The following is a 14,462-nucleotide window of genomic DNA, read 5'->3' as shown; positions in this document are numbered from 1 at the left end:
GAGTTGTTTGTTTATTTATGTTCGATGATGGGGGATGAAACGGTTGGGTGGACGCCTCTCAAGAGTTATTCTACGGTGTGCATTATTGGTTGTAAACGAACATAGGAAGCTATGGGAAGGTCGTTTTGCGAATGTTTTCCTTTCTTCTGATGGTCACGGGGAAACAGGTGGGATTGGAGTTAGATATGGAATCGAGACACAAAGGAATGCAGCGTTCAGCGTCCAATTAAGCTGTTTGGTACACGTGGTAGATGCATTAATTTTGCAAGAAAGGAAGTTGGAATTTTCTTCTCTACAAAAGAGTTTGATGTACAGATGCAGAAGTTAGAATTAAACATCTTTATACGATTTTCAATGATGATTGGCAATTTTTTCGCCTAAATATCTAGCAAAACACTTGTCGCTAAAAGCGAACCCTACACCTACTATTATTTTCTACAATCTCCGCCAACTTCTAATGACAGTGATGATGTTACAGCAACACACCACATGGAATTACGACAACTAAATGGTGTTGTTCTGTGCAGTCACCAGTAGACACCGTTCGAATCACAACCAATCGAGCAGCGTGGGCGTGAAGTACGTAATGATGCAATCTGCTCCGGCACGCCGCATCCCAATCAGCACCTCCCACAGGACGGTTCGCAGATCGAAGGCACCAATTTTGCCGGCGTTCAGCAACATCGAGTATTCGCCGGACACCTGTGGATGATAGACAGCAATTGAATGTAGTTTTTAATTTAATTACTATAGTCAATATCTTAAATTTACAAAATGTCAAGATTGAGTGTGACGTGTTACTTAATACTATTTGTCTTCTTTTTGCGTAACATTTATGTTTCCTAAATTCTCGTAGCTTTATTTCATCTTTGTCCGTACGATTTCCAGTTCATAACCATGAGCCCCTATTGAATTTCCTCTATATGCAACTATGTTATTCTAGTAGTGATATATTATTACTTCATAATTTACCTGATAGATGAACAGCGGCAATTCCGGATAATCGTCCTTGACTTGCTTGACAATGTCCAAGTAAGCCATGCCCGGTTTGACCATCAGCATGTCAGCGCCCTCTTCGACGTCTCGTTTCTATAATTCGAAATAAATGGCGAGAAACAAAGCAACCATTAGATCAGCGGTTCCCAAACTTTGTGATAATGTGGCGCCCTTTGCAATTTTCTGGACGTGGCGCGGCGCACCAGTATAAATAATAGATATAATGAATTATCTTATGAAAAATTATATTTATTATTAACTAGTGGTCCCGGCAAACTTCGTCTTGCCATCAAGTAGGCTGTTGAAAAATGACATGCACTCTCCTATACGAATTGACAGAGAAGTTTTCTCCAGTTTTTTCAACTTTTCCGAAGAGTTTTCTAAACTTTTCTTCATACGAACACGTCGGAACCCTAGATGAGTACAATAGTGAAAGAATTGCGCAAATCCGTTGACCCGTTATTAAGCCATTTCGTGACATACAAACACTATTCCATTTTTATTTATATAGATTTTACAGTACATTTCATTTTGTTACAACGATACAACTACCAAATGAACCAAACCAAATGAAATCTTGAAATATTATCGGAATTCAAAGAGTTAATGCGAAGGGTGAACTTGCTTCTCTTTACACAACTTATCTAGATTCGGCGTTATCTTCGAAATTGCGACACGAATTTCCTTCTCGATATCGAGTTTTGAACGATACTTTGTTTTTATAGCCGCCACCGTTGAAAATCCTGTTTCACAGAGATATGATGTTGCGAAAGGAACAAGAACGCGCAGAGCTAGTGTACTAATTAGTGGGTTTTTTGGTCGTCTTGCTCCAAAATTCAACAAGTGGCAAGGATTGAAATCTGAATTTTGCATTAGAATCAGTAGACAAATCCACAAACTGTTCTGCTTCTTGGATAGTGAAGAATTCCTTGTCGATGAATGGATTTCTCACCCAGTTCATGTGACGTGTCTCGTTTTCCGGAAAATATCTGTCCAAAGCCAAAGATAGTTTGGTCAAACAGTCTTGAAAAACGCTCTTGAGGATTTTTGGCAATGCTATTTGATTATCTTTCAAGAAAATATTGAGCTGCGAGAAACATGTGTAATCTTCCTTTGTCGTATAGTTTTTCCACAGTTCAAGTTTTTTCTTGAAAGCAGCAATCTTGTCAGAAAGCTCTCTTCCATGCAACGACTGGTTCAAAATATTTAGCTTTTCAAACAAATCAGTGAGAACACCTATTTTAGACAAAAATTCTTGATCGTTGAACTTTGAAGCACATGGGTGCTTCTCGTCTACCAAGAATGCATAAATTTCATTTTGAGCTCAAATACTCTCCACAATGAATTTCCAAATGAGAGCCAACGAGCGCTGCTATAAAAAAGCAAACTAGAATGTCGTCACATAATTAAGCAAAAAATCTAGCTTTCATTGGATGAGTCTTCACATAGTTTATCACTTTAACAACTGTTTCAACAACATCGCTCATGTCTTTGCTGAGACTTTCTGCTTCCAATGCTTCTCGATGAATAATGCAATGAGTCCACAGAGCATTAGGAGTTTTATTGCGAATCCGTGCTTGTAATCCTTGAAAACGACCAGACATGGCACGAGCTTCATCCGTGCAAACTTCAACAAATAATTCCTGCCCAGAGGTCCCTCCGGTAATCGGCTTGCAGAACATCAGGTCTTCCCAGAAGTTGACTTAATCGTGGATAAATCGCACGTAACAGATCAGATGTGCGTCCTTGCTATTGTCCGTAGCTTCATCCAGTTGCAGAGCATATTCTTTGACTTTCAGTAGATCAACAAGCTGATAGTTGATATCTTCGACCATATCATCGATTCTGCGACGAATCGTGTTGTTTGAAACCGGTACCTTCAGTAGTTGCTGACTAGCTTGTTCTCCGATCATAATTGACACAAGATCCATCGCGGCAGGTAGGATTAATTCTTCTGCAATTGTGTGAGGTTTCTTACACTGCGCAATTCGATACGCCACTTTGTAAGATGCCAACAATGCGTTACTATTCACGTGAGTTTGTCTCGAAAAAGAAGCTTGCTGAAGTTTGTTCTCACCAGTGGCGCAACCAAGGTAAACCCCCCTCCCCCCAGAGCCGAAAAAATATAAGGCTTATCTTGTATATTTCTGTAGTTCATTAACATTCTACAATTATGGATCAGTAATTTAGGCTCGTATTAACACTCTGAGTTTCAGTGGTTATAACAGTAACATTCTTGTTCTATGTTTTCTTTAAATTCTTAGACCTCTGAAGAGGTTAATAAAACAAAAATGTTTGCAAACTTGTACTATAATATAGTACTGAACAAAATATAGTACAAGTTGGTCGTTTTATCAAAACAAAATGGTCGAGTTTGGAGGATTGGATCTCGGCTTCTAGTACTTGGATTGACTTAAAATTTACATCCTAATTGGAAATACATAGGTTAGCCGAAATTTGCAGCTTTAAAAAATCAATCTTTTGAGTAATAATAAATCTTCAAATTTAACAAAAACACAAAAATAAAACTGTTCATTCCACTATTTTGCGAAATAGATCAATAATTCAAACTTGTTTTAGAACTATATTATCAAGTGAAAATTTTGTATTCAAATAAAATCAAAGTGAAAGTTAAGACATTTTTCATACGATGCGAAACATACGATGACAAAGAAGTTTGAGTTTGAAATATCATAAATTTTCTGCTGAGTGAAATTATGTGAAGTGAGTGAAAGCTTATTAATGAATTTCAGTGCAAATTACAAAAAGCCCACTAGAAGCCAAGACCCAGGTCTCCAAGTTTGATCTTTTAATATGAAAAGCGACCCGTGGGCAATTTATTCTGTTCAGTGCTGTAAGGCTATAATATTGTTTTGCCTTTTCTGAAAACTTAACTGAAGCATTTGTGTCAGAAGTTGGTCATCCATTTAAATATATTGGGAAAAAGGTCCCATCCGCAGCATAAATAATCTTTCAATTTGCTCATTACATTGCAAACTTTCCCGACCTTCAGAGCACATGAATTTCCGGAGAATCGTTTCTTCAGTTTTAAAATATTACGCAGATAATGTTTTCTCCTTCTGCATATCGAATAATGTAACATGGGACGACAACGAATGCTATGGTAAATATTCAACAAACACAGATAAATAAATGCTGATTGAGCATTATCATGCGTTATGTATTTTAATCTTGTTTAATGAGTTTAACCAAGTATGCATATTCAAAACAAAATATACTAAAACTCTACAACCCATTTTTTTTCTTTTTGTTGAAACATAGGGTGCAGAACCATTTGGGCACTTCCCTGATTCACTTTGGCATGGGGGTTTTTCTCGTTAGAATTGTCTGAAACTTTGGTGTAAGAAGCGCATCAGTACGATACATATTGTGGCCAAATATGAGCGAAATAAGACACATTGCGGACAATCCTCACCATTTACTTCCCTATGCGTACAGTGGTTACACTATTATGGGTCACCCACTAATATGGGTCATTTCCATTTACATTGAATGTGAAACAAAGTGACTAATAATCGTGACAAGGTGACCCATAATAGTGTGACCACTGTAAATCCAAATTCAAGATAGCTGTCGTCATACTTTCGCATCTTAGCTTTTCTTTTTTCGTCTTGTTTCTTGGTATCTTCATCCTGTTCAACATCTTTGGAATGTTTTGGAATCAGGAATCGCTTCATGGTTGAGCTGAAAGATATCACATAATATTTTATGTAAAATATAATCTTTGACGATTGCTGTGCTACTTACAAGTTTGTTTTTCGTTAATGTTCACTCAAAACACCAGAAAACAAAAGCAAGTAAAGCGAATTAAATTTAGTTTGACTCGTGAGCTGTCAACATCAACATGAAATCGTTTGTAATTATGCTCTCACTTTCTCTTGCATCCTATGCGGCATGCACACTCTAAACATTATTCAAACATTGCATGCGCTAATAATCACAAATCCAGCTATCAGGACGAGCTCCAAACATAAGTACACTGCTAAAGTATCAGGAAATATAGGCAAATCTTTTAGAAATTGAGTTTTTAAGTTTGAAGAATTAAAGTTAGTTCACAAAAACATAATTAGGTGTGAAGAGAACTATTTTTATCGTGAACGCTTTTAAACGTGAGGAAACAACAAACGCCACCCGACCGCTCTCTAAAAACACTCCTGTAGTTAACGAGTTAGTAGAGAGATACTTTCTCAACAAAACCTTACAAAACCTAATTGAAAAATACAATTCTCGCATAACATGTGATCTCGCCCTAAAAGCCATTGGTAACCGATTGTGTGGCTCCTTGTTTCTAAGCAAATTAATGGACCAGGATGAAAACTATCACCACTAGGAGACATCTTTTCTTCATCGTAGCATTGTTGAATAACGTGTAAATCATTTCGTTTACTCGGTAATAACAAGCTACACATTCGGTTACCAATGGCATCTAGGGTGATCACAAATTATGCGAGAATTGTAACTTTAGGCTTAGGGCATCGAACAAACATTTAATGCGTTTGCTTTAGTGTGTTGATAATCGAAAGCGATCAGTGAATTAAAGTTTCCTTCGATCTTTATGAGATAATTTTCATGTCAGTTCATAATTTACACGCGGCGCACCTGGCAAAGTTCTGCGGCGCACCAGGGCGCCGCGGCGCACAGTTTGGGAAGTACTGGATGATCATCACACTATCCAAGCCGATGCAAAAAGTGCCAACAAAGACTGCATTTCGACGGCTGAATAAATGAAGAGCTCTTCAAAACATTATTCCCGCCTTTCCCGAGCCAGGAATGCGACAAAACATAGGGTCCTCCATCCACCCGATCGGAAGAGACATTGGCCATTGGACCGCCGCCCCGCCTCGGTGCAATGTTTTGGTAGATGTACATATCCGCAAGGAAAAAAACATGAAACCGAGTCACCTTGGCTTCCTACTGGCGGTGCACTTTACGAATCAAAACAGAGGAAACCCGAAAAACACATCGTTCTGCGAACCTCGCGCCGTTGCATACATAATAAAAGGCATACAGTGACGGACAAACCTCAAGACCACCTACCGAAATTTTATATATTCTGCTGACTTTACTACCGTTAATTCACCATTGCGGTGCGGCCTCCATTCACCGTGCATACATACAGATTCCTACAGAATATTCATACAATTTTCCCAAATTATTTTTTTGTTAGCAAAATAAGATAAAACTAATGATAGGAAGTCTTCAGCGACCGATTCTAGGATTCGGTTAGCTTCACGAACAGTGAAAACCACCGATCCATCACCCCGAGTTCTTTCTAAGTAACTGATTGCTCGGCTACCTACTGCAATTGCAGTTCGATGCACTAGTGGAAGAGTACCAATTTCGATGCATGCTGCAATTAATGCAGTTGAGTTGTTGGGAGTAAGCCGGATATACCATGACCCACAGTTATGGATCAAATAGTGTGGTGTCCAACCTATAAAATTCAATAAAACGGCTTGGAAACGTAAAATTGTAATTTAAAAGCACGAATTGAATCGTTTCAAATTGGAACTTCGGTTAGTAAACTGTTTTGAGTGTAATATTAACATAGAATTGCATAAAAATTAAAAATTGTATCGGTTTCTGAAAACCATTTCATATTATGGATCAAATTGTGACATATTACGGATCAGTGAGCAAAATCAAGAGAATTTCAACTCAATGCATCTGTATCGCATGATTTGACGAAAGTTAACAATGCGTTACATATTACTGCAAAAAAATAGCAGTATTTGAGCTGGAAACAATGGTAAAATGCCCTTTTTTGTGATACTGCATTGTAGTAACTGAGACATGAACTGTTTTCGCTCCACACCAAGTTTTCCACCCATTTTTGTCTGCTAAAAAATGAAATTTACAAACCTTGATGTTTTATTAGTGTTATCCTTAGTGCTATTGTCTTAAAATGTCGAATCCAATGCTTAAAATAGCAGAAATCTACATTATTTGGAAGTGATCCATAACCGTGGTAAACCATCATTTCCTGGTCCATATTATGGATCACTAGTTAGAAGTGCTAATATTCGGTATTTAGAATCAACAATCAAGAAAAACGTTTTCCAAAGATGAATTCATACTAAATCGAAGCGAACGAGCATGTTCTATGCTATAACATTTGAATTTTACCACCTCTGTGAGCTTATGAATGCTGACGGCACTTCTTACAAAAAACGACCATAATGATAGCTGTGTGGTACCAACTAAACATTTGTCAAATACACCGTTATTTAGCGGTTGAATGTTGTGCTTAACATTACAAATGGTAGAAGACAAATAGTATAACATGGGAAAAATATGTTAAAATACGTTTATGTTTTGAGCGAGTTATCCGATGTTGAACGCCAAAGTGATCCGTCACTGTGGGTGATCCGTAACTGTGTGGGCATGGTAGCTCTTATTGCTTCGTTATAGGTAGGACTCTTCTTTTGGACTAGAAGCTCAAATGATCGACAGGATCCCATAGAAAATACGACTATTGATCACAGCATCTGCGACTCTGATTCGTGAAATCCTGTCACTTTTCGAGCGTTTGTTGGAGATGGTTTTCAAAAAGTTGATTCTACTTTTACAATCTTCACGGAGATTAGTAAAATGTTGCCGGAAACTGACCTTTCCTCAGGGTGCGTGTGCTCAGTACACGCATGCGACCGATCTTGGGTAAACCAACCATAGATATTGTTGAATCAATTTTAATGAATGGTTGACTGAAATTCAATGTAAAATATGATTGATCTACCAGCAAATATGATTGACTGGACAATTCTTTTTTCTTCGTGAATATCACCGCAAAGGCTTGATTCTAACAAATTACTTACAAAACTTTAATTCTTCAGTATCTCTGAACCAAATTCTTACAAAATACTGGGCAGTGTTTCCACATAATTCTGTGTGGATTTCTGACCGAATTTTCTATAGAATTCATATTCACCCCTGGAAAAATATCTCACAGATTCCATAACAGGATTTTAGAATGGATTCGATGGATTAGATTAGAATGGAATGGATTAGATTTTGCTAAATCTCAAGCTGACTTGCTTCACAGCCCTAGGCATTATTTTTTTTAATAATGATGGGCGGAATTGTGACAAAATACGATGAGTACGATTTTTATTTTTAACATGATTCTAATATAAAATTAAGTTCAGGATTTTTAGCAATTCCATAACTAAATACTGACATAATTTTTAACTCAACTCCTTCGCAAGATTACTATAGAATACTGAGTGGAATTCTTATTGAACTATTAGTATGATAATCAAAAACAATTATCTCGTATTTTTTTTACAAAAGAATTTTGATGCAAAAATTGGCGATGTTTTGGCCCGCCCCCGCTATACTATTACTGAAATGTGGCCCGCGGTACAAAAAGGTTGGGCAGGCCTGTTCTAATTGATCGACCCCCTCGTACGCCAGCTCAGCTAACTGAACAGTTAGCGAAAAAGCTCTATTTTGATTAATCTTAGGTATTTCTATATAGCTTTCATAAGAAGCTAAAAAAAATTGGTGGCCATTTTGAGTTTGGCCACCATCTTTAATTTTGTAAGAAAAAACGTTGTTGGAATAGTTGGCAACCTTGCTCCCGTGACGCAACAATTTTGTGTGCCTGTGAATTTTTCCTAAGTTACCTAAGTGCCCGTGAATTTTTCCTAAGTTACCGAATTTTTTCCGAGTTTTTTTTTAGTATGCGAGTACGTTTACTGAATAACGAGTGCGTTGCGTGTTGTCTGTGTTTGGGGTCAATATGACCCCAGAGCACTTTGAAGGGATTGTATTTTTTTGTTAGTGAACCGATTTGGGAAATTTGTTTTCACACGTTGATGAGTTTTTTAATATGTGAAAATATTTTTTTCCAAATATCTTGAAAAATAGTTTTCTAGAGCATTAAAATAGTACGTTGTCTGTGCCTTTGGTCATATTTGTTTTATTTTATGTCGTCAATCAGAAGTAGACAATTTTGTTACAATTTTAAACCTAATATTATATAGTTCAGAAACGTTATTTTCTTAATCTGGTTCGAATTTTGATATGACATAAATTTTTGTATTAGTTCCGATTTCGTCATAGTAAAGTTAATGGTTTCACAATGTTATTGTAAACAGACATTATTTGATTTAAAGGCTCAAATATGGCATAATTTGTGCGGTGATGATTTGTATAAAAATATTACGACTTCGCAGTCTTCTTAAAGGAGCATAAAAATTTAATTTTGACAAAAGTGTCATCGAGTCAATACGATGCGAAAATATATCGTTTACGAACGAGACCATTGCAAATTCGCGACGTTTCTTCAATGTTTGAATATTAATGAGCATGCATCGTGCTTCATAAGATGGAAGAGGTAACCTTGTATAACCTAATTTTCGAAGTGCGAACAACAGAAATTGTGTTTGAACTGATTCTATACGATTTTATGGTTGGCCCACAGTATTCTAAAATTGAACGCACATAGGTTATGTATAATGTTTTTATAGTGTGTGGATCGTGAAAATTATAGCTAAACCGTTTTATAAATGCTAGCATCTTGTTTGCCTTGTTGATAATTGTATTATAGTGATCTATAAAAGTAACTTTGGAATCTAAAATCACTCCTGAATCTCTTATTCTTACGCATTTTCTACTAGTTGATTTCCTAGGTAGACTGTTGTGTTAGGTATACTACGCTTTCTACTAAAGGATATAGAATTTAGAGACGCATTTTGAACGCTCATGTTCTGTGAGCGTTCTAAAATGATCCTTCGATTGCTCTCGTGTCCATATTCAGCTTCTTGAACACACACACGATGACTAGATTGATCATGGAATTGTGATCTCCAAAATTTTCGAAGAGCGCGGAATTACGTTTATCGGCCTTAGAGTTCCACCATGCCATTTACCTAGATTTTGATACAGCACAGATTCGACCAGTGGCTAATGCGATCATTGGCAACTTAAAACTGGGATAAATGATTTGGAATCTCACTATAAACCGACATTAATTTCAGAACACTCAAGCACTTATTTGCATATAAACTGAGCTTGTGCCGAAACACTGTTAAAAATCAGATGGCAATCATAGGATGAACACCGGTGTGGATGAATCATAGTTTAATTCAAAAGTGAGATCTACATCAGTTTCTATCACAGGACAAATCAACATTCTTATAGCGTTCATTATTTGTATTGTAGTAAATGACGAGTAAAATTCTTAGCGATGGCTAAAAAACGCAATTTTCAAATCTGTATAGCATACGTATTTTTATTCATAAAATGATTATAAACGAAAATAAAATGATAAAACGATATTGATAATATTTCCGCCTTGACTGACTGCACTGACTTCCAACCGAATACATCCAGCCAAGAAAAACTGCGCATGACATCCCGAAACTTTGAGGCTCATACGTCTCAACCTGAGAGAGACTCGCGAAGAGAAAAAATATCAACGTCATATGCAGCCCAGATCCCCCTGTCACGAAACGTCAAATGCAGCCCATCGTTTTTATGGCTAAAAAAGTGAAAAGTATTGTATTCAAAATAAACGGCGGGAAACGGGTTTGGAAACCCTTGTGCGTCCCGTGAAAACAGCTGGCTGCTGGGTGCCGGAGGTTGTCCGACAGTACCGGGAGGGGTGTAGCGTCCGCACTGACGGGGCCCCGACTACCCAGAGCCTCTGCCGTGTGAAGGTTGTTGTCGCCGGTTGGATCCTGGTTCGTATCTGCGTCGTTTTGTACATGATCAGTCACCCTAGTTGAAGACTTTTCGCCTTTTCTCTTCTTTGGGTTGAAAATAGTGCTACAAGGTGATGAAGCAGTTTTTTTAAGATGTAACCAGAAACGCGTTTCTAGGGTGACTAGATGTTCAAATTAAAAATGAACCCCGATGGTTTGCATGAGGTACCGTTCAAATTAGCGGGGATGCACAGTAAGAGAAATGTCACTAAAAAGGCCCTCGTGAATCTTGTGTTAGTAAAATTTGTTGAGGGATGATTCGAAAATTTTTCTTAGTTTCTTCAAAAGATTTTCAAAAATAGTTCCAGGGCACAACAAATTATGAAATTTTGGATTCTGGCTCAGTTGCAAACAAAGCTGGATATATTTTGATCTGTGAGATTCGCGAAAAGTTTATTTTTGTTCCGCTGTGTTATTTTTTGGTTTTTTATCTCCAGCAAATGCGTTATTCCTCAACTAGCATATAGCCACTTCACTTCACTTTGAAAAAAAAAAAAAAACAAATAATTTGAAAATACTTAAAAACTACTAGTAAGACAAGCAAACTCCGTTAAATGGTGAAAATATATTGAAGGGGCCCAGATAGCAGTAGCAGTAGACGTGCAGCATTTCATTATGTGGGTTCGAATCCCATCGGTCGAGGATCTTTTCTTAAAGGAAATGTTCTCGACTACCCAGGGCATAGATTATTTTCGTACCTGCCAAACGATATACACATGCAAAAATGGTCAATTGGCATAGAACGCTCTCAGTTAAGGTTCAAGTAAATTGGGAGGAAATGTCAAAAATGAAGAAGCGTAAATAATTTTCTCGAAAATAATCTGCAAATTGAACAAAGCAAAACACATAAAGCTGTTTAATTTTTCAAACTAAAGAGCCGTGTGTTTTTATTTTGTATGATTTTTTTTTGTTTATTCTGAGTTGTGTTTGATCCTTCAACCTTGACGCTTGCTCCTTCGGAGGCGGGCGATGAGGGCAGGATCAAACATGTCGCGCTGTTCGTGTAGTGAAATAAAAAAGCTCCGCGGATCGTTAGTAGTCTATTGATCTATTGATCGCGTCGCTTGCTCATGCGTCAGCGAGTGATAAGTGTTCGGCGAAAAATGCAATAATCGAATTATTTCGCGATTCCGATTAGGCGTGATTGTATCATGGATCGCATCACCAATCATTGGTGACTCCCAGATCTTTACCTTATCCCACTAACCCAATATCCTTTCCATGACAACTGTGGAGATGCAGAGGTATACTCGGTCTCTAGTAACAACGGTTGTCTAACTAATATTCCTTCGTTTCCCCGATGACCGTAAGGACGTGGCCGGCGCCGTTATTGACTTTAATATTTCAACTCTCGATTTGTGCACATTGAAGAATGGTAAGCTAATCCCAAGCCCCATTCATTAATTCGATTGTTCTGGTCAATCACAGAGAAACTACGAATTGTACGGTCGTCTATGCTCATGCTCATGCTCATGTATGATTGATGTTTTATTCTCGAAAATACAGCTTTTTATCATTTTTGATATTTCCTCAAATTTTACTTGTATCTTACCAACTGTGAAAAAGCTCATAAGCTGCGAGAAACAAGAATAGTAACACAAAAAACTAAAAATACAGAATTTTAGCGAAGATATTGTTTTAGAAAATTGGTCCCAAAGTTGTATCCATCACTGTACATACCGCAGCTCGTTTGGCAATCCCCTTGGAGCCGGGTGGCAACTGGTAGCACTTGCGATCCCCGAAAGCCGGTGCCGATTTGGCCGCATCCCGGAACGGTCCGTAGAACCCAGATGCAAATTTGACCGAGTAGGACAGCACCGAAACAGTATTCTCCATTTTGTTCTCCCTTAGGATCTTCTTAATCGCCCAAATACGGTTATCCATCATGTCCGAGGGAGCCACAATATGGGCTCCGGCTTTGGCATACGCGAAAGCAATTTCTGCAATCCGCTGGATGCTAGGTTCGTTGTCGATGACTCCGTCCGCCGTAAGGACTCCACAATGACCATGGCTGGTGTATGGGCACAGACAGACGTCGCACGCGATCAGGAGATCTGGAAACCATTGCCGGAGTTGTGGAAGGGCCTTGACGACGGGGTTCTCGGCTGAATCGGCCCCGCTTCCGGTGGGGTCCTTTGGCAGTTTGTCAACGACTCCGAATAGAAGAATCGATGCAAGGCCTTTCTCTACTAATGGTGTCAGGTGCTTCTTGAGAGTTGTGAGTCCATACCTGGCGACGCCAGGCATGCTCGGGATTTCCTGAACTGCGTCATCGTCCTCTCTAAAATGTTAATTGGAATTCAAATTATTATCAGAACCTGCACTGAAAAACAAATCCGTCAGGGCGCGACACTCACACCAAAAATACCGGGTACATAAGATTGTGTGCGGCGATGTCTACATCCTGGCACTGGAGTTTCCGCAACGTCGGATGGAAGATACTGCTGTGGAGTTTCGTTAGAGACGACATCTCAATGGGGAATGATTATGATTTATTTTTCCGAATTGGTGCTGCACTTCAACACACTGGCAATAATCAATCACACTGTATCACTAATTAAAGCTGATATCAAAGAACAATACGCCGCCCTCGAGCCTATATCGTAGCACGTAAGTACTGAAGATGATTGTGTAATTTTCGTTACCAATCTGTGACCGGTTGTGGCGGCGAAACGTACTGCATTTACGTGCGTATTTCTCGTTCGACAGGCTATCTCTTTTCGATTACCGCTTTGGGGTAAGGCACGAATGTGAAAGTTCCCTATCTCTTAACTCAATTTGAGTGTATTGCGATCACCACTGGAAGTGGACACCAATTTGTTATGCAAATTTCCTAGAATTCCGTATTGCACCGGAATGATTGTATATTATGCTATCACAGTAGGCACTGATATTGATTGACTAATCACAGACAAAAAACATGCTTCTCTCGTATCGAAGTAAACAAGCCGCAAAACGGTGATAGTAGGCCGAGCGTATCGGTATGTGAAGATGATTCTGGTCAACATACATCGACGTATATGATGTAGATGTACGGATGTATGTAAGAAAACGAGGGAAACGTTTCAAATATATGTTGGCTACCTTCTTGCATACAACTCGATGGTCATAGCCGAGGGGTCCAAATATGAATATACTCCCTACCTTGATTGGAATCATAATATGTCCAAGATTTTATTCCACTTTAAATTTCGATGAAGTTAGTTGATTTTTTGTAATTTTCGGCTTATTGTGAAATTACGGTAATAAATGCACGTCATATATTTACGTGATGTGTTCTTCTATTGTATCTTTCCCAGAAGAACCTCCGAAGTAATCCCTCAGAGAATTTCTGAAGTAATCCCTTTGGAATTTACAAAGGATTTTCTTTTAGAATTTGTCTTGTAATAATTCATATTGGAAAAAATGCGGAGGCTTTGATAGAGGCTTTCCTGGAATAATCTCTAAATAAATCCGTGTAAGAGATTTCCTTAACCTTGTGATAACGTCCACGACTGCAAATTGAAGTCAGTGCTGTTATAACACTAAGCTGAGAAGCATGCTCTGTTCCAGTGAGGACATAATGCCAAGGAGAACAAGAAGAAAGTCCTAAATGAATTCTCACAGATTTCACCAGGAGAATTTTATAGGATTTTTTGGAAAAAAATAGCAAGTCTTTGAAGGATTCATGGAAAATTTTCTGGATGAAATTCTTTAAGAATATGTAGATAATTTTTTGTAGCAATTCAGAACATAAAA

At 38.2% G+C, this 14,462-nt stretch overlaps 1 protein-coding gene across 1 annotated transcript; it reads right to left on the bottom strand.

Moving 5' to 3' along the window:
- Positions 1-324: 324 nt before the first annotated feature.
- Positions 325-13,724, bottom strand: LOC5574180 (delta-aminolevulinic acid dehydratase). The gene is made up of 4 exons (XM_001661187.2): positions 13,082-13,724; positions 12,405-13,005; positions 973-1,089; positions 325-702 (listed from the first exon to the last, which is right to left on the bottom strand). Exons 1-4 carry the CDS (start codon positions 13,192-13,194, stop codon positions 550-552), a joined length of 984 nt encoding a protein of 327 aa, XP_001661237.1. The 5' UTR covers positions 13,195-13,724; the 3' UTR covers positions 325-549.
- Between the last annotated feature and the right edge of the window lie 738 nt (positions 13,725-14,462).

Source organism: Aedes aegypti, chromosome 3 (genome assembly GCF_002204515.2).
Source record: "Aedes aegypti strain LVP_AGWG chromosome 3, AaegL5.0 Primary Assembly, whole genome shotgun sequence".
In the NCBI taxonomy this organism is placed as follows: domain Eukaryota; kingdom Metazoa; phylum Arthropoda; class Insecta; order Diptera; family Culicidae; genus Aedes; species Aedes aegypti.
The sequence above is the reverse complement of the archived record's forward strand: the minus strand, read 5'-3'. Positions and strand labels throughout refer to the sequence as shown.

Excerpts from the sequence above, each read along its gene's own strand:
- LOC5574180 (XM_001661187.2), bottom strand. The coding sequence starts at position 13,194 with ATGTCGTCTCTAACGAAACTCCACAGCAGTATCTTCCATCCGACGTTG. Across the intron at positions 1,090-12,404 it reads GGATTGCCAAACGAGCTGCG|AAACGAGACGTCGAAGAGGG; the intron begins GTATGTACAGTG and ends TTCGAATTATAG. Across the intron at positions 703-972 it reads TGCCGCTGTTCATCTATCAG|GTGTCCGGCGAATACTCGAT; the intron begins GTAAATTATGAA and ends TATCATCCACAG.